The 24,052-nt window shown below is 38.6% G+C and overlaps 1 protein-coding gene across 1 annotated transcript; it reads right to left on the bottom strand.

Moving 5' to 3' along the window:
- Positions 1 to 13,268: 13,268 nt before the first annotated feature.
- LOC149163192 (uncharacterized) lies at positions 13,269 to 14,506 on the bottom strand. The gene is made up of 2 exons (XM_089437560.1): positions 14,171 to 14,506; positions 13,269 to 14,076 (listed from the first exon to the last, which is right to left on the bottom strand). Exons 1-2 carry the CDS (start codon positions 14,354 to 14,356, stop codon positions 13,543 to 13,545), a joined length of 720 nt encoding a protein of 239 aa, XP_089293686.1. The 5' UTR covers positions 14,357 to 14,506; the 3' UTR covers positions 13,269 to 13,542.
- Between the last annotated feature and the right edge of the window lie 9,546 nt (positions 14,507 to 24,052).

The following is a 24,052-nucleotide window of genomic DNA, read 5'->3' as shown; positions in this document are numbered from 1 at the left end:
GTATATTTCATTCTTCTAAAGCAACACACAACCTCACTTTCACTTTCAATATCCATCCTAAAATTCAGTAAATCCATAAAAGAATCTTATACACAAAACAACTCGAAATGTAAAATAAACTCTTAAACAATGTTGAAGCAAGAGCACCAACACACTCAAAAACTCAAAAGTAAGGCTTTGCAAAAGAAATTGTGAACAAAGACTCATAACATGCAAATAAACAAGTTCAAATACAAAGTAAGTTTCAAATGTGTAGCTCAATGCAAACCGCATGTAAACATACCTACAATGACCTACAAAAATAAACAAACCAAATTGCAAACCAGAAAACAAAACTAAAGAGGCTACACAAAATGGATTTCTTTGTGATCCAAATACACAAACAAATCATAAATACTCAAAAAACCACTCAAATCCAATTTACAATGTCACAAAAAAACAAAAACATCAATCACCTCAAGAAACAATTGTGCCATGTTGAATTTCCACGATCTTTGGTCTAGGTTAGAATCTTAAAATCTTTGATGCTACTAAACCAAGAATCTTAACAAGAACCGCTTTGCACAACAGAAAATATAACGCAGTAAATCAGATATGCACAAGTATACACAATTTTTAACAAATATTGTACAATAATGTACAGCCCAATCTTCGTTATATTAAACCAATTTGAATAATACAACAATCTATGGAGTACAAGATACAATGAAAATATTAGTTGCAGCTTTTATGTCGTATCTTGTCTTGTCAATCCTTCACTTCTGTATTGTTCTCTAGCTGCGCCTTAGTCCTTCAACGGACAACTAATAAAGACTCCAGGAGGGCTAACACCTAACACTACTGCAAGTCACTTATGTTGCATCTACACGGGTTGATCCAATCTGCTCTTCTAGGCTGGCCAATCTTTGAGCTCCAATCTGCCAATCTAGCAATCACTTTTTTCCATCAAAGTGTTGCACGTTAAGCACCAAACTTCACCCAACCTTCAATGTTCTTCGTCACTTCAAAATTGCTTGTCTAGGGCTACTTTGGGTAGCCAACATGTTGCCCTCCACCAAACCAATGGCACCCAACACTTTACTATATGTTCCACTTTTTATTGAAGTCTTGAACTGCCCAAGTTGACCTCATCACATGGCACTTACAAGATGCAATAATTCTGTCCACACATGGACCATCCGACTAGCATCAAAAACTACACAAATATATGCCTCTGCTAACTCAAGGGCTAGTGTTCCTTCTCTGCACTTAGTTCACTAGTTAAGGCTTCCTAGTTGTCAGCTACAACCCACTTTTCTTCACTCTGAGACCTCCCAAACAGTGTGGCCTTCTCCCAAACATGTATCTTCTCCTACCTTGTTGTTTTGTCCACCTTCTAGGCCTCCAAACACTACCCTACAGCCCCCTGTTCACACATCAACCTCCCTATGTCTCTCTTTTGTACCTTGGCCTCCTAAACAATTCTCTTTAGGCATGCCACTGAGTTGTAGCAGCTCCTCCTAGTTGCAACTCACTTGTGGGAGAAATATATGACAAGGATTAGGCCTATACACCACCCAAAACTACCCCTAAGTAATGTAGCTCCCTCTGTGATTAATTCAGACCTGTAATGAAGGTAAAACAAGCCCAAAACTGCCCTTAACCTTCATGTCCTATCCTCCAAAATCAGCATTGCCTCATAAATGTATATCACAAGAATGGATGCACATTTGGATGAGGAAATAACACTCACATCACCTTATATTTATACCCAATACAAGGGCTACTCGAATTAGTGAAGAGTCATGTCTATTGGACAAATTCTCCTCAAGCCTACATGACTTGATTGTCCAAAAATTAATTGACAACTTCAAAAATTCATATCTCAAATTCTAGAGCTTTGATTTGTGTGATCTTCAAATCATTGGATTCGCCACTTTATCCTTTATCACCTCAAATTTCTCATGCTCAAAACTCCTCATGGTTTTGGCCCAAATCTCGATGGGTGAAAAACTTCAAGCTTAGGTTCCAAGCCCACAAGTCACTGTTGTGGCGCTTTGTCATCCAAACCGCAAACCCTAAGGCTCAAAGTACCTCCCAAGCTACTCAAAAATCAACACTCCCTCTTAGAGAGGGAAGTACTTCGAAGACTATAAAGTAACTCAACACCATCATCACTACGTGCAACACTTGCCCAACTCTTAGCGCTCACCACTACAACAATCTCCATAGCATGAACTACGCCTCTTGGAAGTGTCGCTATCACTAGAAGCATCTTGCTTCTTCTCTTGTATCACTTTCCAATCCCTCCATGATTACTTCTTTCCAAATGTGGAAGCACCCTTTCTCCCCACTGACCACGCACTCTTCTTGGGTTGCAAAGTGTCCCTCTAAATCTGCAAGCTCCCGCTAGAACTTGACTCCCTCTGTACCTCTAGAACCTGGAATTTCTTGGAAACCTGTGCCTGCTCCTTTGAAGCATGCCCCTGCTCCACCTGCTTCTTCCCGTGATCCATAGGCTTTCCCGTCAACTTGTGTAGACCATGCACTCTAACTCTAAGCGCAATCCCATCGGAGCATAAGTCTTGCCTTCCCATCCTAGAACAAGACCTCAAACCCCTTATTCTCGATCATCAAAACAAAAATCACGCTATATATGAGGCATGGTACAAACAATACATCATGGACCTGCATCACTCGTCTTGTCTCCATTTTGAATGAAGTGACATTAAGAATCAAACTTCACTCAACCTTCAATTTTCTTTGTCACTTCAAAATTTCTTGTCTAAAGCTACTTTCGGTAGCCAACATGCTACCCTCCACCAGACCATTGGCACCCAACACTTCACTATAAGTTATGCTCATAAGTGAGGTCCCCCACTGCCCAAGTTGACCTTAACACATGACACTTATAAGCTGCAATAATTTTGTCCACACATGGACCATCCAACTACCATCCAAAACTAAACAAATACATACCTCTACTAACTCAAGGGTTGGTGTTTCTTCTCTGCACTTGTCATTAGTTAGGGTTTCCTAGCTACCTGCTACAACCCACTTTTCTTCACTTCCAAACCTCCCAAACAATGCAACCTTCTCCCAAACATGTATCTTCTCCTACATTGGTGTTTTATCCACCTTCTAAGCCTCCAAAAATTGCCCTACAACCTCCTATTCACATGTCAACCTGCGCATGTCTCTCTTTTATACCTCAGCCTCCTAAACAATGTTCTTTAGGCCTACAGCTAAGTTGTAACAACTCCTAGCTACAACTCACTTGTGGGAGAAAGATACCACAAGGATTAGGCCTATATACCACCCAAAACTGCGCTTAAATAATGTGACTCCCTTTGTGATTAATTCAAACATGTAATGAAGGTAAAACAAGCCCAAAATTGCCATTAACCTCCACATCCTGTCCTCCAAAATCAACATTGCCTCAAAGATGTATATCACAAGAATAGATGCACATTTGGATGAGGAAATAACACTCACATCACCTTATATTTATACCAAATACAAAAGCTACTCAAATTAGTGAAGAGTCGTGTCTATTAAACAAATTCTCCTTAAGCCTACATGACAATACTGTGTAAAAATTAATTGACAACTTCAAAAATCCATATCTCAAGTTCTAGAGCTCTAATTTGAGTGATCTTAGAAGCATTGGATTTGCCACAATATCATCTATCACCTCAAATTTTCTCATGCTCAAAATCCTCATGGTTTTGGCCCAAATCTCGAAACATCTTTATTATAATCTCTTGTTGAACAAATCACTTTTGATTATATACACTTCCGTTCAAATCTGTTTTGAAAATATTATCAAAAAATTAAGAATTCGCTTTTTTTAATCCATGGGCACCCTCCATCTTTAAGGAGTCACACTTAATAAATACCATACTTGTAGGCCTATACTCATTCTAAAACCATGAGTTTGTAATTTATTAATTCAAGAATGGTAAGCAAGTGTTAAAAGTTAAAATCATTTGAAAGATTTGTAAATGATGAGCTCAACTTCACTAAACATTAATGGTTGTATTTAACCTATGGTTGTGCTCAAACAATTTGGATACCTTAACCATAAATAACAATACCGTTCACAACAAGAAGGGAACTACACCACTAGGTGGGCTCAACTTCACTAAACATTAATGGTTGTATTTACCCTATGGTTGTGCTCAAACAATTTGGATACCTTAACCATAAATAACAATATCGTTCACAAAAAGAAGGGAACTACACCACCATTTATAAAAAGAGCATCGATACCTTATGAAAAAGCAACACCCTTTACAAAAAGAACATGGATACCTTATCCATAAATAACAACAATCATCAGAAAAGAAGGGAACAATAACCTTCACAAAAAGAGCAACATTGTATTAAAAACATACATGGCCAATGTATAAACTAGCATTTGCACCAAATGTTGCAAAGGAAACGCCGTAAGGCATAAAATGAGAAGAATCATGACATATGATATTAGAGAAGTGGATATTTTGTTGACCATTAATTAAGGAGTCTTGATTATTTAGTATATCATGATATTGAGTAGGTTGAATGCCTAGGTCCAATCCTTTCAAATAAATGAATCTTAGAGAAGTGGATCTTTTGTTGAGCATTGATTAAATAATTATTTTAGTTGACATAGAAACTTTAATTCGCTATTGAGAGGTACCATGGTGAACCCCTATGGTAGAACCACAAGCTTTCCTTTATTTAGCATGATATTATGCGAGACTTGGTTATGTATTTGAACAGGTAGAGGCCTAGGTTATGTATTTGACCAGGGAGAGGCCTATAAATAAACACAAAAGGATTTTTAACTCTATTCCGAAAAAGTTGAAAAAAGGTTATTTTTCAATATTGAATTGTCTCACTTCATCAAAAACTTGCAGTGTTTTAAATTAAAATAAATTTATACCTAAATAACTATAATTTTAATATTAAAAACATTGTAAAAAAATTAAAATATTCATGTAATTGAATTTTATTTATTTTATTGATTTTTATTTAGAATAAATAAATATATAAACTAAAATAAATTTATATATAAATACCTATAATTTTAATATTAAAAACTCTGATTTCCTCTTCGTGTAGGAAAAGAGCTTCCAAGTTCCCTATCGTATTTAATGAATCCATACATACTTCCATGGTGCTGCACTTCAGAATATAAGTATTTAATTATTTAAGGAGTATAAAAGTTTTATTTATTGAATGTTGTAGATATAACCAGGTGGGCAATTCCCATTCAAAATTAAATAACCACGCCAGAAACATTAACTCTCCATATGAGATACGTTTCAAGTTAACCGTGAAAAAGTCAAAAGGACAATTGAAATTTGAAAGCTATTCCCAAATTACATCCCTGGAAGCATAATACAATACACCCTGATAATTTTTGTTGTTCGCCACATTATACATGCCATATTCCTGGAGAATGTTTAATGACCGTATCATATCAGATTTCTTGAACGTTGTATCGATGCGCATCCAGACAACAATACTACAGCGATGGCCCTTTGCAACTCACAGGGTTTGTATATAGGTTTATAGGCCAAAAAAAAAATTCTCTGGTGTTTAATTTGAATGCTTGATGACCATTAACTATTCGTGAGTATTTTCCTTTAATTTTAATGTTTGGTGGACATTAACTTTGATTGAGTGATTTTGCATAAATGTAAACTGTGATGCAACTGGAGATTATATCCGTGTGGATCTCCTGCATGACCCTAGATTGGTGGCTCATGATGATCTAATATGGTAGAAAACGACACTATGGTTTTGCAATGTGAGGAGCAATTACAAGAACTCTATTACATCCCACAAGGGATTCAGGGCAACCATTAATGTAATCAATAGTAGAATGCGATGATGGAAACAAAGAGGTCAGATACAAAATATACACACCGATGCAAATGGATAGTTATTCTTTCACAATTTGACAACCTTTGTCATTTTATCCTTTTATACTTTTTATATTCTATACATACATGTCGGTACTATAAATGAAATGTACACTTCAACCTTTTCCCAAATTAAATTCTTCAACTTTTTCTCAAATTAAATTCTTCAAGTATTGTTCCATGCAAAGTTAACATTAAGCTCTTCTTCAGAGTTTGTGAAAGCCACATTTTACACTAGAATTAACTTCAAAGTGTTAATCTGCGCTTCTAAGCTATTTTTTAATCTAATACCACCTTGTGAAGTCATTTGGAGAATGCATTTGTTAATGAAGTGAGTGAAATATTTATTAAGCGAATAAGAACTATTTATTAAAACAAACATAGACAAGGGGGAAGTTTCGCAATAACTTATTTATGGGAGAAGTTTCATAATAATTTATTTAGATGGATGGGAATTAAGAAACAAGCATTCACAATGGATGAGAAAATTCAACAGGCATAGTGCACTTTACCAAGATGTCAGAGAAGGATGGAAAGAGAATTGTATAAGTGGACTTATAAGAGAATGGTCCACGTGCTACCATGCATAACAACAAAGCCTCGATACCAAAGTTCAACGACTATAGTAGTGATGCAAACAAGACTTAAGGTAATGGTGTGGAAAGCCATCATGAATACTATTTCTTCTTTTTTTTCAGTTTTTAGTAGTACCTTTGTCATGTCTCCCCATTATTACATTAATCATTTAACTAGATTAAATATATCTATATAAGTATAAAAAAAAATGAAACCAACGGAACTTTGAGCTTGGCAATTTAAATTACTTCCTCAGCAATATTATTACTTGGAATAAGGACAGAGATCACAATCATACTGTTCATTCTATACCCTGATATTTTTTTGTTACAACTGTTGTAAATATAACCCGTGCTTTATGGAACGCATATCCCTATGCACTGTACCTATATTAACTACCAAACACTGCCCTATGTGATGAATTTAATTATAACCAAAGCTTATTTATCTCTAAACCATTCGATTTGTGATCTTAACATTCACACCGGCTCTGACATGGCTTCGTGGCACAAGCAGGTCATCCCTCCTTAGCTGGACGCCTCGGGATTCCTACTCCCATCGACGGTGGTGCGCTCAGCGCTTTGATCCAAGGGCTATGATCTCTTCAGAGGATTTATTCATTCTAAGTTGCTGGAAATTGGCTCATTCGATTCCCAAGCTCTTGGCCCCTGTTCGAGCTCTGCTCCTCCTACCTTTGTCTGATTCTTCGTGTGTAGCAGGAACCTTGTCTCAGAGGGTCAACCATGAAAACTGGGGCTATCTTCTTAATGGTAAGCTGTCATGATGGGGCCAACCCACGTGGTCCCGCCGTCAATGCGCTTATGATGATGTGTACCAACAATGAATATAATAATCAAAAGGATTTCGGATATATGTTAGTTGATTTTTAATCTGTGCTGAATTGATTAGAGTTACGGTGATTGTACCCTGGTTGTTTGTCTGGTGGACATCTGTCCCTCCTCGGGATTCTACGAACCCGCCTTGGTTTGGGGTTTTACACCTTCGCGCTCATTTGGTTTTCGTTGTTTCTCCCGGTCATTTGCTCTGCGAGCTCTCGGCGATCCCTTGCAGCTTCTGTGGTTTTCTTTGTATTTTCCTGAGGCTTGTCCGCCTGGTTTACTGAGTTATGTGCTCCTGGTTGCCTTCTCGGCCTCGATTGTTTGGGACTCGGCCTGGAATTCTTCTGTTCGCCCGGCGATTCGTTGAAACCCTGGTAAGGTTTGCGTTATTATATTTTTCTGCGTGTATGTTCTCTGTCACTGTGTGTTTGGAGTCTGCCTTAGTGGGTCTCTGCCTCTGTGCGTCTTTTATCGGTTGCTGTCTGTGTTTCACGAGGGTTTACAGTTAATTGATGGCTGCATGGTTCTTGGTGACATCCTCTTCAGCGCTGGTTCGTTCCCTCACAAATTCGACAGGGTTATGGTGGCGTTCTCTGTTGATTCCTCCGCCAACTCGCCTGGTAAGTCACTGTTCCATGCTAGACTTTTACACCCCTCTTCTTCCTGAGTCTAATATCTTGGCTCCTTTGTGAGCAGGAGGGTCTTTCGAGGTGAAGATGCGACTATGGCTTGCCTGTCAGGTAACAATACACTGTTTTTTTATTCAGTCATTCCACTTCCAGTTCTCTGTATTTATCTCTTGGAACCTAATCTCGTTCTGTTTGTCTTCTTACAGGTGGAGCCGCTCGATGGTCTCGGTGCTTGGACTTTCAGCTGTCCCGAACAAAATACGGGTAGCGTCGCTCTGTTGTTGTGGTTTGCTTGTCTTGGTTTTTACGACTTGTAGGGTTGGTCTGTTCTTGTTGGCCTTGAGCCGCTATCTGTTCTCGGTTCTCTGGTCGTTAGGCTTTGTCGTTGATTATGGAAACGAGTTAGGGTCTTATGGGGTTGGCTTCTGTTTGCAGTTAGTTTTAGTCCCCACGTCTGCGAACTGGGTTCGGTCTTTTACTTTTGAACAAAATGTGAACATATAATGAACTTTGGATGACTGTATTTTGTAACCCTATGAATTCTGTGCTGGAATAAATTTGGATTGCTTTCGTAAATTCACATACCTGTTATGGTTATGTAATGCCTGATTATTTTGGTTGTGCTGCTTGTAACTGGACGCTGTTACTTTTCGTCCGACTTGACTATCTTCTTCTCCTGGTTCAGAACCTGTAGCAGTACATTGACAGTATTCACATGATAAAATATTAACAAATGTTACACAGCATTGAGGACGTTGTAGGATTGTGTGTGCACAGAACAATAATTATATTTCTCTCTCTGTTTCTTTTCTTACACAGTCGAACCCTGTAATGTGCCTTTTCCCTCCTTTAATAGCACTGTTTTCAAACGGTTTTAACTGCTGTTGGTTTGTTCGGTTGGTTACATCAGTTGTTCCTTATGTGGAACTTTGCATAGTTGGCTAGTACATTTTCTTTTCATGCTTTTACAACAGTAATGTAACTGTCTGGAAACAACGACTCTAACTAATTACTACTGCTCCTTTAATGAAAGAAAAGTAAAATAAAAAAAACAAATATACTATCCATCCAGTGAATTGATTTCTCCGTCCTCTTCAGAAACCATATCAACCTCGCTTCTGTCTTTGCCCTGTTAGCGAGATGCTCCTGCATCATGTCGAATTTCTTCCCAAATTAGACTCTGTGCTACAATTCTCTTTAATCTGTGGTTTTCCTTTTCTTTTTTTCTCTTCAACTCCGGATTTCATGATACTAATTGCTTACGTGATGAATTTAATTATAACCAAAGCTTATTATCTTTGGACCGTTCGATTTGTGATCTTAACATTCACACCGGTTCTGCCATGGCTTTGTGGCACGCGCAGGCCGTCCCTCCTTAGCTGGACGCCTCGGGATTCCTACTCCCATTGACGGTGGTGCGCTTAGCTCTTTGATCCAGGGGCTATGATCTCTTCGGCAGATTTACTCATTCTAAGTTGCTGGAAATTGACTCATTTGATTCCCAAGCTCTTGGTGCATGTTCGAGCTCTGCTCCTCCTACCTCTGTCTGATTCTTTGTGTGTAGCAGGAACCCTGTCTCAGAGGGTCGGCCATGAAAACTGGGGCGATCTTCTTAATGGTAAGCTATCAAATTTCTCCCCAAATCAAACTCTATGCTACAATTCTCTTTAACCTATTGTTTTCCTTTCTTTTTTTTCTCTTCAACTCCAGATTTCGTGATACTAATTGCTTACTTATATTCTGTTCTCAAGGTTTGGTGGGTTCGAGTATGAGAACTCCTCTGCTATCAACCCTTGTGGTTTTCGGCTTATTCTGGCAGTCACCGATGCGCAAGTCTTCTGGGTAAGCAATGGACCGAGGTGTTTCATATTTTGGCATATGTAAGGTTTTTGCATCCATAGAGTTCCTTGAGCTCCGCTTCGGTGGATGCTAAGGGTGCTATTGTTCGGTTTGTTTATGGCTACTCAGAGGGATGGCACCTCTAATGCCTCACGATACCCTCTCGAGGCTTCCTCGTAGACCTGCTATTCAGGTTGCTCTCTGGACTGTAGTGTTGTAATTATGTTATTTTGGCTGAGAGCCTTGTAATTTCTTGTCGGCAGATTATTGTGTATTTTAATCTCCTTTCCGAAAGAAAACATGTTAAGCGGCCACGGCCCTTATAAGCTCCCAGATTATGCTGTACCTTGTTTTTTGAAGCCTCGCTTGAGTTGAGGCCCTTATTGACATTCTATATAAGTTATCTGGTTTTCTAATGAATTTTTGTATGGGAGTCGTGGTCATTTAAAGCTATATTCCCAGAAATGTTGTCAATTTATCTATGGGTTCTTGATGTCATACCTGTTATCTCGTTTTCTTCTATGAAAGGTATATTTCAAAATTTACGCACAAATTGCATTCTCTGCTAATTAATTTGACATGCACAGACTTCTCTTGATTCTGTGTACGCTACTATTCTTGACTTATTCAGTGTAGATTATTTTGATTTCCTTCTACTGTAAAATTTTGCATTCCGTTAAGCAACTAAAATCATTTCGCTTATGATGATGAGTTCACTATTTGAAGGTTATTTTGCTTTTACTAATATTGGGTTTATAAGTTAAAGAAGTGGGTAGGGTTTATTGCTTATGAACAGAGCTTCTGCTCTTTTATTACCCGCTTAATAGCGCTCGGCTTTATCTAGCGAATTTTATTGGATTAAATCCTTGTTAGAGTTTCCATCCCTAAGCGCCACTCCTGCTTAAGCCCAGAGGTTTCTTCAAGGTTTTCTTTTAGAGACTAGGCTGCTACTTAATTTCACTAGAAATACTACAAGTTTACCCGAAGTTTGCTTCATTTTCTGGGTTCACCAATCTATGGCTTAGTTCATTTCTCACACATTAAGTTATTTATTCTTCGCACTGATTCACATAAGTGTCCTAGAGGCATCCTGTCGTTCCTTTTACCGCAGTGGTAATGTGAGAAGCCTCCCCATCAATTGTCATCTTTGACAAACCAAAATCACCCAATATTTCATTCAAATTATGGTCTAAAAAAAATGTTGGCAGTCTCAACATCCTTCTGAATTATCTTTGGAAAAATGTTGGCAGTCTTGACATCCCTGTGAATTATCTTTAGAGTGGAACCCATGTACAAGTATTCCAATCTCGCAGGTGGATCACAAGAAAACATGGTTACCGTTTATATCATGAAAAACTAATGTGCAATATTATTGTGAGAAAGACATACCCTAGCCTACGTTAGTTCGAAACATTGTACATTAAGAGCCCCAAAACAAAAGAACTAAAACCAAATTTGTGATGGTTAAGTTGCTTAACATGTTTATATTTCTCTGAGAAACGTATAATAAAAGCGATCTTTGCTGCGCAAACAATTTCAGTGTCAAGCTCTCCCTGGCCATCGCCACGACCATGATTTATCTACATAGCCTATATAAAAATATTCTCAACTGCTTTTTCCCTATCGTAAAACAACCTTCCCTTATCGTAAGTAAAGAAGGCTCACCACACCTGAGTTTCCATTGCCACAACACGCTAATCAATTATGTCAACCAATGCGCAAACCCTTTCCACAACTAATTAACTAATTTGTAACCATTTTGTAACTATTCTGATCAAAACGCTAAAACTTTTGCAATCATCTAACATATAATCCTATGGTTTACTAATTCTATGGTCATTTAACATATAATCTAACAAATTCTCCTTAAAAGCCTAAATGACAATACTGTGTAAAAATTAATTGACAACTTCAAAAATCCATATCTCAAGTTCTAGAGCTCCAATTTGAGTGATCTTAGAAGCATTGGATTTGCCACAATATCATCTATCACCTCTAATTTTCTCATGCTCAAACTCTTCATGGTTTTGGCCCAAATCTCGAAACATCTTTATTATAATCTCTCGTTGAACAAATCACTTTTGATTATATACACTTCCATTCAAATCTCTTTTGAAAATATTATCAAAAAAATCAAGAATTCACTTTTTTTAATCCATGGGCACCCTCCATCTTTAAGGAGTCACACTTAATAAATACCATACTTGTAGGCCTATACTCATTCTAAAACCATGAGTTTGTAATTTGTTAATTCAAGAATGGTAAGCAAGTGTTAAAAGTTAAAATCATTCGAAAGATTCGTAAATGATGAGCTCAACTTCACTAAACATTAGTGGTTGTATTTACCCTATGGTTGTGCTCAAACAATTTGGATACCTTAACCATAAATAACAATACCGTTCACAAAAAGAAGGGAACTACACCACCATTTATAAAAAGAGCATTGATACCTTATGAAAAAGTAACACCCTTTACAAAAAGAACATGGATACCTTATCCATAAATAACAACAATCATCACAAAAGAAGAGAACAATAACCTTTACAAAAAGAGCAACATTGTATTAAAAACATACATGGCCAATGTATAAATAAATACTAGATGGGAACATTACACTTTACAAAAAGAGCAACATTGTATTAAAAACATATAACGCCAACGTATAAATAAATACTAAGCATTCTATCTTTGCCTTCACCCTTGTCCAAAATCATGTTGAAATATCCCAAAAATCTAAAAGTTCGCATCAAAGTTCCCTAATTACCAGGGATGTGAGCAAATTTAAGTAACCATTTAATATGATTAAACTTTAATCAAAAATAAAATAAAAAATCACCCTCCAAATAAATCGGGAATAAAAAATATATTAGATATGGAATCCGCTTTATAGATTTGAAATATGTAACTCATTTTCCCATCATGGGAAATTGAGCTCATTACAAGAAAATCCCATTCAAAATGAATTTTGAGTAAGTAGTACGCCTATGCCATGCCTAATGATTGAAAAATCATATTATTAAAAAGTAATTGAGCAGTAAGTGTTTAAAATAGGCATATTAAAATAATGAAAACCCATATAAATTGCCCAAATATTCAAAAAATAAATAAATAAATAAATAGACAAACGATTATCATAATGATCTTTTTATGTTCCATGTACCTCAGAGGTACAGCAGACCAATCCTTTCATTCATGTTCAAGAAAATTTCTCCTCATATTGTAAAATTCAGTATGGATCTTGAATCGGAGATCACAACGTGCAAATTTCAAACCTGCGACATTTTTACAGGTATAGCTAATTAATCACTCCATTAATTTTTTACAGCACTCTACCATTTCCAGAATCAATTTCTCGGCTTCCTTTAAATATTTTCTTTCACAAAATGAAGCTCTTCCATTTCCAGAATCAATCTCTCGGCTTCACGTAAATATTTTGTTTAATGAAATGAAAACCTCAAACGGACCATATAATGAAACCAGATTTAACAGGGATATCATCAAAACGTACAAATCTCAAACCTTCCGCATGCATTCAAAGCAAAGAGAATATTTTTACAGTCCAGAGCAAGCAAACATGTCCACTCATGGATTATTTGCTGTTTTCTTTCCAAGATTTCAACTTCGTAGAAGAGTGACGGAGCACAACCAGAATTTGGGAGAGAGGTTAAAATATAAAACCCTTGACCAAAAACAGACATTAAAGATGATAGTGGCGGTAATAATAATATTGTACATCTGATTTTGGTAGAAAAGGCCCTAAACAAGTTCTCATTTCTTAGCTTTCTTTGCAGCACCGCCTGCTTTCTTAGGCGTGGGCTTCTTCACAGCCTTGGGAGCTGCCGGCTTCGCCGCCGTTCTTGCAGAAGACCTCTTTGGGGCAGCCGGCTTAGCGGCCGCTGCTGGTTTCTTGGCCTTGGCGGCCGCGGGCTTTGCCTTTGGAGCTGCGGGCTTTGCCGCCTTCTTTGGAGCAGCGGGCTTCTCTGGCTTCTTTGAAGCCGCGGGCTTAGAAGGGGGCTTTGCGGGAGCTTTAGCCACAGGTGCTTTAGGTTTCTTGGCGGCTGGCTTCTTCTTCTCCGGCTTGGGCTTGGGAGCGTCAAGCTTCTTTTCTTTCTCGGCGAGCTTGTAAGAGCCCTTCACTTTGGTTATCTTGCCAGAACTCGACAAATTCCGGAGCTGCACATTGAGCTTCTTCTTAAATGTGGGAGGCAGATCAGATTTGTACTTATCGCCAATAAATTTGGCAATTGCGTAAGTGCTGGACCCCCCACGCTCCTTCAGGGCCGTAATTGCTTCAGTAACCATCTGCAAATAAAGCATCGAACAAAACTGTAAATCCGTAGAAAAGACGGTTTAAAAGCCAAACTATTCGATAAATCAAAGGCGTGTTGCGAAGTACCTGGAAATAAGGGGGGTGTGCAGGCGGGGGTTTCGAACCCTTGGCGGACTTTGGCTTCTTCTCCTTCGGAGTTTTCGCCTTCTTTTCCTTCGATGCCTTGGCAGGCTTCTCTTCTGCAGGTTTGGGATCTTCATTCTTCGCGGGCTCGGCAGCGACCGGCTCTGCAGCAACTTCGGCGGAAGCCATTGATTATTGTGAAATTACACGACACAACAGCTCGATTTTCACAGCGGAAAATAAATTCGCTTCTGATTGCAGGAACTGAATTCAATCGCAAGATTGCTAAAATCAGCGATCGCAGGGATGGAATTGAGAAACACGATGAGATCTTGCTGGTAGATGAGAGAGAAGCACAGGCTATTTAGATACTCGTGCTGTCAGGGACGTTCTCGCTGTGGCTCATCGACGGCTCCTGGTTGTTGGACAGGGTTTATTGGACGGATGGGATTGACCCGGATGCCTTGCCTCGGATTGATTCCCGATAATGACTTTTCTTTGGACCCATTCGATCGGCTCTTATCGACGGCTCTCGTTTAACGAAGTTTCATTAATGTGGTGAGTAACGCTTGTGTTTTCCAATCCTGTTTAGAGCATTAGATCTCCCTCGTCTTCTATCCATTTTCTTCATTATTTCTCTAGTCTTTGAGCTCACAAGTTTTGGCTCCCCTTCCATATATTTTTTCTTATGTTTCTATGGGTTCTCGCTGGTTTTTCAGGCTATGAAGTCACACATGTCTATGAGCTTCCCTTGTGCTCTATAAGGTGGCATATCATATGCATTATATGAGTTTTCGACAATGGATGTGCCCTAAGACGTGTGATTGAATACTAAAGAATGAAGTCAAGAGTGGTTTGTGCGTTATTTTGGACAAAAACTATGAAGAGGTGAGTATTTTTTTCTCAATCTAAGGTCTCTCTTCAAGCACAGGTGATTAAATCATAAAACATAAGTTGTGACATTGTAATTTCCAATGTATGTGCATATTTAATATATAGTTAATATTCTCATGAATCATGTGTCAATTTTGACACTCTCAATTTCTAACTTTGCAAAGCAGTTGCTTTTATTGTTGATAAGTCTAGTATTTATAGGAAATACAACATTATTGAAATGGAAGTTTTAGATCTACTAAATATGTTTTGTTGTTTTGCATCGAGCTTTAGATGTATTAAATGTTTTTTAATTCATATTGCATCGAGTGTTATATTATTAAGAAAAATCTCTCCCACTCCTAGTTGTAAGAGCACATTGTTTCTCTTGATGTAATTAACTTTGACCTCCTTCAAACTTTACTTATAAAGAAATCATCTACAATTACATAGTAGTTTAGTGTCATCCCCACATTTACAAGATATTATAACTAAGGTTTATATTATTATGTTCTTTTTTACATCAGGATTAAGCTTCATAATTGTTAGTCCAGGCTATATTGAATATTTTCCCAACAGGTTTGGTATTGATAATGAGGAACAGGGAGTTTCACAACACTAATAGAGGTTCCTCCCCCCCCAATGAGGTGGTCATAAAGATACTTGGAAATTAAAGACAAACCATTGTCACTAGAGGTTGAGGTCTCCATTGAACATATTACAAGAGCCAAACCCAATCCATCTTCTCCTTAAGACTTGCCATGGAATTATCAATCAAGGTTATCTCCCCATAAGCTTCACTCAACACCTTAAGATAGCAATGGGAGAACATGAAGGTAGGGTCAACCGTATAACATTGGGATGGGAATACCTTGTGTTCATATTATGAACCCAATCCTAATCATGTGTTATCATTAAAGCATACTAAATTCCAAGTCGCACAAGAACCTTAGGACAAATGGTAGGAATCAAGAGTTTCGTGCTGTTAATGAGGGTTACATCCCTACTAATTTTAAAGTATATATGGGGATACCTTGAAGTAGTGGTCAAAATTATGGCACTTGAGGATGTGATCCTTATGCACATATTATGAACCCCTTTAGTCCCCTACGTAACAAATTGTAATGTGTTGAAACCCCACCTTTGGGCCACAATACTATAATTCTAATGATGTAAGTATTATATTTTCAAAATTATTTAAACTTGGCTAAGTAATTTTCTAATACCATGAGTAATTATGCCCAAATAGGGCTCCAATACCATTTTGAACTATATTTTGCATTTGATACACTTATGCAATCCTAACACAATGAATACCTCGTTAAACCATTCATAATTACAAACATGCACATCATAAAATAATTAAGCAGATATAAATACACATTATGCACTTTAGAAGAGCATATTATTGAGCACTTATCTTAAACAAAAACACCAACTAGTTGCAAACCTCAAATGTTCCACCCAACGATAAACATTATTGTTTAAACTCTCTCAATAATAGATCACCTCCATGTGGGGCTATGACTTTACCATGAAAAAGGGACTCTCTCTAGGCCACCAAGGTCTCACTGTTAGAACTAAGATTGGACTAGGCCAAGGTACCAAACTCTAGTAGCAACTCCAACCAACAAACTCTCATCCCCCCTACCCTACACAGCCCGAGGAAGTGTACCCCCTTCTCTGCATTACAATCCCTTGGGTTGTCCCACTTCCCTTCCAAGGCTCCAAAATAGGCCAAATACAAAGTCTCAAAGTTGTGGTTCTAGGAGCTTCAATTACTCTCATGGAGTCTCAAGGTCTAGGCTTCACAACAAGGGAAACCTATCCCAGACAATTCTTCCTCTAGGGATATAGCCTCCCCCAAAGCAACCCAAGGAGAATTTTTCACCTAAATCCACCTAGGAGTCACATGTTTCATAGAGAAAAAGAGTTGCAATGCCTTACTAGCTCACATCCCACATCTAGAGCAACAATCACAAAGCACAATGATTAGAATGAATGTCTTTTCCACTAATCTCATACCTTAAATATACATGTCTCTCTCTTGACAAGTGGTACACATATACACACCTTCCGACCCCTTAGGAACTTTAGAACTAATATATGTATTATGACTTAGGACTTATGAATACATTATCATATTCCTTGGCTTGGCCCCTTTTTCCTTAAACCCTTAGCCCCCTTCCCCTCTCATAGAGTCGTAGGTTCCCATGCTCTGTTGTTCGACTTGGTCTGAAAAGATATATATATATATATATATATATATATATATATATATATGAGTGTCATTACAATGTAAAATGCTAGGCTCGTCGACCTCTCAACATACAGGCTCTTCAGCTTAATATCTCACAAGCTCTCCAACCTAAAACATACATACACTGTCACTTTGGCACAAATCCATACTAGTTCATTAACCCATATAACATATATACATAAGAAACTAAAACCCGAGAGTCAAAGTTACAGTATATTATTGGTGTACATTGCACTTAGGAGTTCATCTAGACCTTGTAGGAATTTACAGGGTAAGTTCCACAGAAAGAATACCAAAAGGACACCGCTCACAACCAGATCTCAAATCAATACACCAGTATTTTTGACGTGGTTAAAACCCTCAGAGTGCAAGGAGGGAAACAGTCCACGGCCTGTCCCAACGTGGGTACTACAGGCAATTTATTAATCAAAGAATGAAAATTTACATAAGCTTCTCTCATGCACGGATTACCCGAACAATGACCCTCCATGCGCTTTAAATAGAACTCATGGACCAATCGGGTGTCAAGCCACGGATCAAGTGTCGGTAATACCGAGGTGAGAGTGAATCGTCGGATCACTACATATCGTGACCGTCGGATTGTAAGTTACAAAATGTACAACGGTAAAGAAACACACTTTACCTAACTCTAACCTAACTCTATACTAGACCAAGTTGAACTTAACTATATCCTATGTGTCGGAATATCCTAACATCCCCCCTTAAGAACAACTTGGGATAGGATTGAAGGATTTACAAATATGACACAATAGGAGAAGGAAGGAGGCACTAGAGCCTATCCCCCCTTAGTGACAACTTCCTGAACTCCAAGCATATATCGAAGTTTAGTGAACTTCGCCTCTGTGAGAGCCTTTGTGAAGATGTCTGCAACCTGATCATCTGTTGGACAATATTGCACTTCAAGAACATGGTCATGAATGAGCTTTCTGATGAAGTGCATGTGTAGTTCAATGTGTTTGCTGCGCTGATGCTGGACTGGATCTTTGCATAGCTGAATGGCACTTTGATTATCACACCAAAGTGTGGTTGGATGCTGCTGCTCAAAGCCAAACTCTGATAGGATCTGACGAAGCCACAAGGCTTCCTTACTAGCTTCCACGGCACCACGATACTCTGCTTCTGCTGACGAAAGAGAAATGGCAGCCTGTTTCTTACAAGCCCATGTAATAGGTCCTGAACCAAGAGTGAAGACATAACCGGCAGTAGACTTCCGATCATCAGGGTCACCAGCCCAATCAGAATCAGTGAAACCAACTAACAGAGGAGCTGCTTTGGCACTGTAATGAATCCCAAACTGTACTGTACCTCGAACATAACGAAGTATTCTTTTAGCTGCTTTCCAATGACTTTCACAGGGGTTTTGCATAAAACGAGCAACAAGGCCAACAGCAAAGGAAAGATCAGGACGAGTATGGGTTAAATACAAGAGTTTTCCGACAAGTTGACGGTATAAGGTAGCATCAACTTCAGGAGAAGTACAAGAGACTGAAAGTTTGACTCCAGACTGAAAGGGAGAAGGGGCTGGCTTACAGTCTTCCATGTGAAAATGACGAAGAATATCACAAGCATACTTGGACTGGGAAAGGAAAATACCCTCTTGGGATTGCAAGACTTGAAGACCGAGAAAATAGTGTAAGTGTCCTAAGTCTGTCATTTCAAATTTCTTTTTAAGGCTTGACTTCACATGGTTTATAAGGTTGGGATCACTACCAGTAAGAATAAGATCATCAACATAAAGAACAAGGATGATAAGAGAGTTGCCCACTTTCTTGGTGTAGACAGTATTGTCAGAATGACACCTAGAAAAGCCAGATTCTAAAAGAAAGCTATCCATTTTGGCATACCAAGCCCGAGGAGCTTGCTTGAGGCCATAAAGGGATTTCTTAAGTCGACAAACAAGGCTGGAGTCTGTTTGTATGAAGCCAATGGGTTGTTCCATATAGATTTCTTCCTGCAAGTCCCCATGCAAGAAGGCAGATTTAACATCCATCTGATGGACTTCCCATTTTAAAGAGGCAGCAAGGGAAAGAACAAGGCGGATAGAGTTCATTTTGGCAACAGGGGAGAAGGTTTCAGTGTAGTCAATGCCTTCAACCTGTGAAAAGCCCTTAGCAACGAGACGAGCTTTATGTTTATCAACTTTCCCATCTGGTCCATACTTGGTTCTGTAAACCCATTTACATCTAACAAGTTTGCGTCCCTTTGGTAGAGGAACAAGATCCCATGTATCATTTGTCATCAATGAATGATATTCTTCATTCATAGCTGCTTCCCAATGTGGATGGCCTGAAGCTTCTGCAAAAGTGTCAGGATCATGATTTACTGGAGCTTGAGCCAGTAAAGAAGAGGCTCTTTCAAACTGAGAACGTGTACGTCGCTGATCTGTAGGATCACCGGCAAGATCACCTGCTGCATCCCGAGTAGCACGGACCCATCTTGGAAGTTGAGGATCCTGAGAAGGTGGGGGAGGATTATCATCCTCGCTTTCATCATCTGAAGAAGAAATGTTTTCAAAAGTAGAAGAGATAGGAAGAGGTGGCACATCCGCCGGACTAGGCTCGCAGGCCGATTTATTTTCATCAAATTTTACATCTCTTCTAATGATAACATTTTTGGACTTAAATGGAATAAGTCTATAACCTTTTACATCTTCAGAATATCCAACAAAAGTACATTTCTCACTCTTAGGTTCTAAAGCTTTATGCTTTTCATCTGGAATATGGGCCCATGCTTCACTTCCAAACACACGAAAGTGACTTACATCTGGTTTAATGGAACTCCAAGCTTCTTCTGGAGTGATATTCTCTAGAACCTTAGTAGGAGTGCGATTGATTATATAATTTGCACAATTAATTGCTTCGGCCCAAAAACTAAGACTGAGTCCTTTAGATTGCAGCATACAATTAGCCATTTCCTTTAAGGTGCGATTTTTCCTTTCAGCTACACCATTTTGTTGTGGAGTGTATGGAACAGTATGTTGCATTTGAATTCCATTTTCGGTGCAAAAGTTGATGAATGTGTTTTTAACATATTCTCCACCATTATCAGTTCTTAGCTTAAGAATTTGATGTCCAGATTGTTTTTCAACAAAGGCTTTGAAGGCCAAAAAAGTGTTAAATACTTCGCTCTTGAGTTTTAAGAAGTATACCCAAGTGCGTCTGGAGAAATCATCAATGAAAGTTAAGAAGTACTTGCAGCCAGAGAATGAAGCAACAGGAAGAGGACCACATAAATCACTGTGCACAAGCTGTAAAGGGGCTGAGGCGTGCCAAGAGGCACGTTTGTCAAAACTGTCCCGATGATGTTTTCCGAGTACACATCCGGAACAAACACCATCTCTGCAAGATACCATAGGAAGACCTGTCACCATATTTTCTTTACATAGATGCTGAAGGGAGCGATAGTTTAAGTGACCAAATCGCTCATGCCAAAGTTTGCTCACTTCATCATTATGAGCAACAAATACTGAGGGAAGATTGGATGACCCAAAGTTGTGAAACTTATACAACCTTTTGGAATCATCAGCAAGACCAGTAGCTAGAATCTGTTTAGGATCTTTTAGATCCTTGATTACAACATCATGAGGTGAAAATTCAACAATTTTACCTTCACCTGAATGAGTTATCTGATAGACAGATAGAAGGTTGCAGGATAAGGTTGGAACACATAATACATCATTAAACTGACCATTGTCTAGATGAACAGTTCCAGTCCCTACAACATTAAGAGATCTATCATCACCAATATATATATTTTTGGTGTTACAATCATTTAAAGAAGAAAACATGGCTTGGTTTTTGGCCATGTGACAAGAGGCTCCAGAATCAATGAGCCACTCATGAGAATGAGAAGAAGAAGAAGATACATTTAATGCATAACCAGACTGAGATGATTGATAATGACATGCAGAAAGTGCCATTCCGGAAGTTGAAGTTGAAGTAGGCTCCACATGGATGTTATGTTTCTTCATTGCGGCTTCCAAGGCTTCCATCTTCTTAAAGCATTTAGATTCTAAGTGGCCATCTCGATTACAAAAGTTACAATGTCTATCAGTCTTCTTCCATTTGTTTTTATTGGTCTTATCATTTTGCTGAAATGATCTTTCATTTTGAGGCTGAGATGGTTTAGGACCATTCTTTTGAGGATATGACTTCTTAGGATTCTTTGAATTTGGTTGCTGCTGGGCGGCTAACGCTTTCGTGGAAGAGTTTCCAAGATTAAGAAGACCAAGGTGTAAGAGTTTTTCTTGTTCTCTTATTAAGGAATCACAAAAGGAGTCAAAGGAAGGGGCCTTGTATTCTTGTCCTTGACAAATGAAAGCTTCCCTTGTAGAATGGAAAGTGGAAACAAATACAGAGTAGGCTGGTCCCAACTTAGTAAGGATGGAATAAATAAGGTTACCATCTTCTTTCTTAACTTTAACACCTTCCAAGAGATATCTAAGGGTCTTGAATTTGGACAAGAAATCTTCAATGCAAGAAAAATTATTAGGATCCAAAGTAAGCAGCTCATTTTCAAGTTGATGGGCTCTAATTTCATTTTTAATTCCAAAAACTTTAGCAAGTTTTTCTAATGCTTCATGAGGAGTCTCAAGTTCTGCAATGTGGAATCTAAGATCAGGAGAAACAGACATCCCTATCAAACCACGTGCTTGATCTTGTCTATTTTCCCATTTTGCCGCCTTGTCTTCATCTTTTGGTTTCTTCTCTTGGTCTGTGGCTATTCTGTAGAGACCTTTACTTCTAAGTAAATCTCTCATGTAGGCTACCCATTGGAAGTAGTTAGTGCTGTCAAGAATGACTTGGCATGGACTTTCCATTTTAAAAAAAACTGAAGCTGAAGATGCTGAAAGTAAGTGTTCCAATGGATAGATCTCGAAAAAATAGGCGGTTTTAAAAAAAACGGCTCTGAAAAAGGCTTCCGGATGAAGAAGTTATGGCTTTTTGAAAAAAAATTGTTGACGTTGCCGGCAAAGTGCGCGAATGTGCGGGAATGAAAAAATCCGCCCCCACAAAATGGAGACTTGAACCCAAGACCTCTACTCTCTTAAAATAGCTTTGAACCAATTGATCTATACAAAAAATTTGAGAGAGAGAGAGAGAGAGAGAGGGGGGGGGGGGAGAGGGGGGGGTGCCTTGGTTTGCGTGCTTGCCTTGAGAAAGCTCTTTTTCCCTACAAAACACAAAACACAAAACCCAACACGAATATGCAAAGAAAAACGAACCTTACGGCTCGAAGTTAGCTTTAGCCAAAAAAACTAGAAATTTAAAAAAAAAATCTCAAAGTTAGCTTTAGCCGAAAATCTAAATATTTTTCTCAATGTTTCTGATTTTCCGAGATCACACTAAGGTGCAGGGAAAAGAGCATACGCATGAGAAAAATCATTCCTTTCTGTTTCTGATTTGCCCAGATCGCACAGAGTCGCAGGGCAAAGAGCATACGCAGAAATGAAAGGTATAGATCCGGTTAAAAAAAAGGCTAAATAAACTGAGACCGAAATAAGCAGAGAGAAAATAACAGTAAACTGCAAAAAAAACACTGTATACCTCCCGATCTGAAAAATGACGCAGCTAGGGCTACCGGAAACCTTTTCGCGTGAAACGAAAGGGGTTCCTCACTGGAACAGATGCTCCGAACGCAACAGAGCAGTCCTCTCGGCTCGAAAGCAGTCAGAAACAGCAGATCTAGGAAACGACAGCCGCATGCAGTTCTACCGGCTTCAGATTTGGATCACCAACGGACGCGGCCCTCAAATAGCTCTGATACCATGTAGGAATTTACAGGGTAAGTTCCACAGAAAGAATACCAAAAGGACACCGCTCACAACCAGATCTCAAATCAATACACCAGTATTTTTGACGTGGTTAAAACCCTCAGAGTGCAAGGAGGGAAACAGTCCACGGCCTGTCCCAACGTGGGTACTACAGGCAATTTATTAATCAAAGAATGAAAATTTACATAAGCTTCTCTCATGCACGGATTACCCGAACAATGACCCTCCATGCGCTTTAAATAGAACTCATGGACCAATCGGGTGTCAAGCCACGGATCAAGTGTCGGTAATACCGAGGTGAGAGTGAATCGTCGGATCACTACATATCGTGACCGTCGGATTGTAAGTTACAAAATGTACAACGGTAAAGAAACACACTTTACCTAACTCTAACCTAACTCTATACTAGACCAAGTTGAACTTAACTATATCCTATGTGTCGGAATATCCTAACAGACCTCACTTAGGCCATCATTCGACCTTCTTCCATGCATTATTAGGGGCAAATTTCACCACTTTTAATTCACTACTAGGCCTTCCCTACCATTTAGGATCATCACCTATATTTAGCATTCTATATGTTTAGTAAGACTATTTTTAGCATGGGTGACTAGGATGACATATAGTGATGATTGTTGTACCAAAACTAGATCTAATACAAGGAGTTGTTGCTCGACGACTTTTTTCCTAAAATCCATCAGATTGTGTGTGAAGAATATCAGTCATAGCAATCCTATATGCATGCATACATGGAAACTACAAAGTGTGGAAATAGAGTGTACCTTCTAACTGAAGTGGTTGTTATTAGGTATTGCCAGCTTAAAAGATCCAATCCACCTAAAGTGTTCACTTCTTGCTTTCTAATGTTGAAAAACTACACACATGCAAACAACAAATTTATACAAATACTCTACAAAACCCATTCGCATGAACATAAACAAAATCTAATGTATAACAT

The sequence above is a fragment of the Pinus tabuliformis genome, chromosome 5_2, assembly GCF_031772625.1.
Source record: "Pinus tabuliformis cultivar Carrire ecotype Pingquan chromosome 5_2, CPIR1, whole genome shotgun sequence".
In the NCBI taxonomy this organism is placed as follows: Eukaryota; Viridiplantae; Streptophyta; class Pinopsida; order Pinales; family Pinaceae; genus Pinus; species Pinus tabuliformis.
Note: the sequence above shows the minus strand (reverse complement) of the source record. Positions and strands in the feature narration are given on the sequence as shown.

Bases quoted from the DNA above. Each gene is read 5' to 3' on its own strand.
- LOC149163192 (XM_089437560.1), bottom strand. From the start codon at position 14,356: ATGGCTTCCGCCGAAGTTGCTGCAGAGCCGGTCGCTGCCGAGCCCGCG. The intron at 14,077-14,170 runs GTACTTCGCAAC...CTTTATTTGCAG, and splicing joins CACACCCCCCTTATTTCCAG to ATGGTTACTGAAGCAATTAC.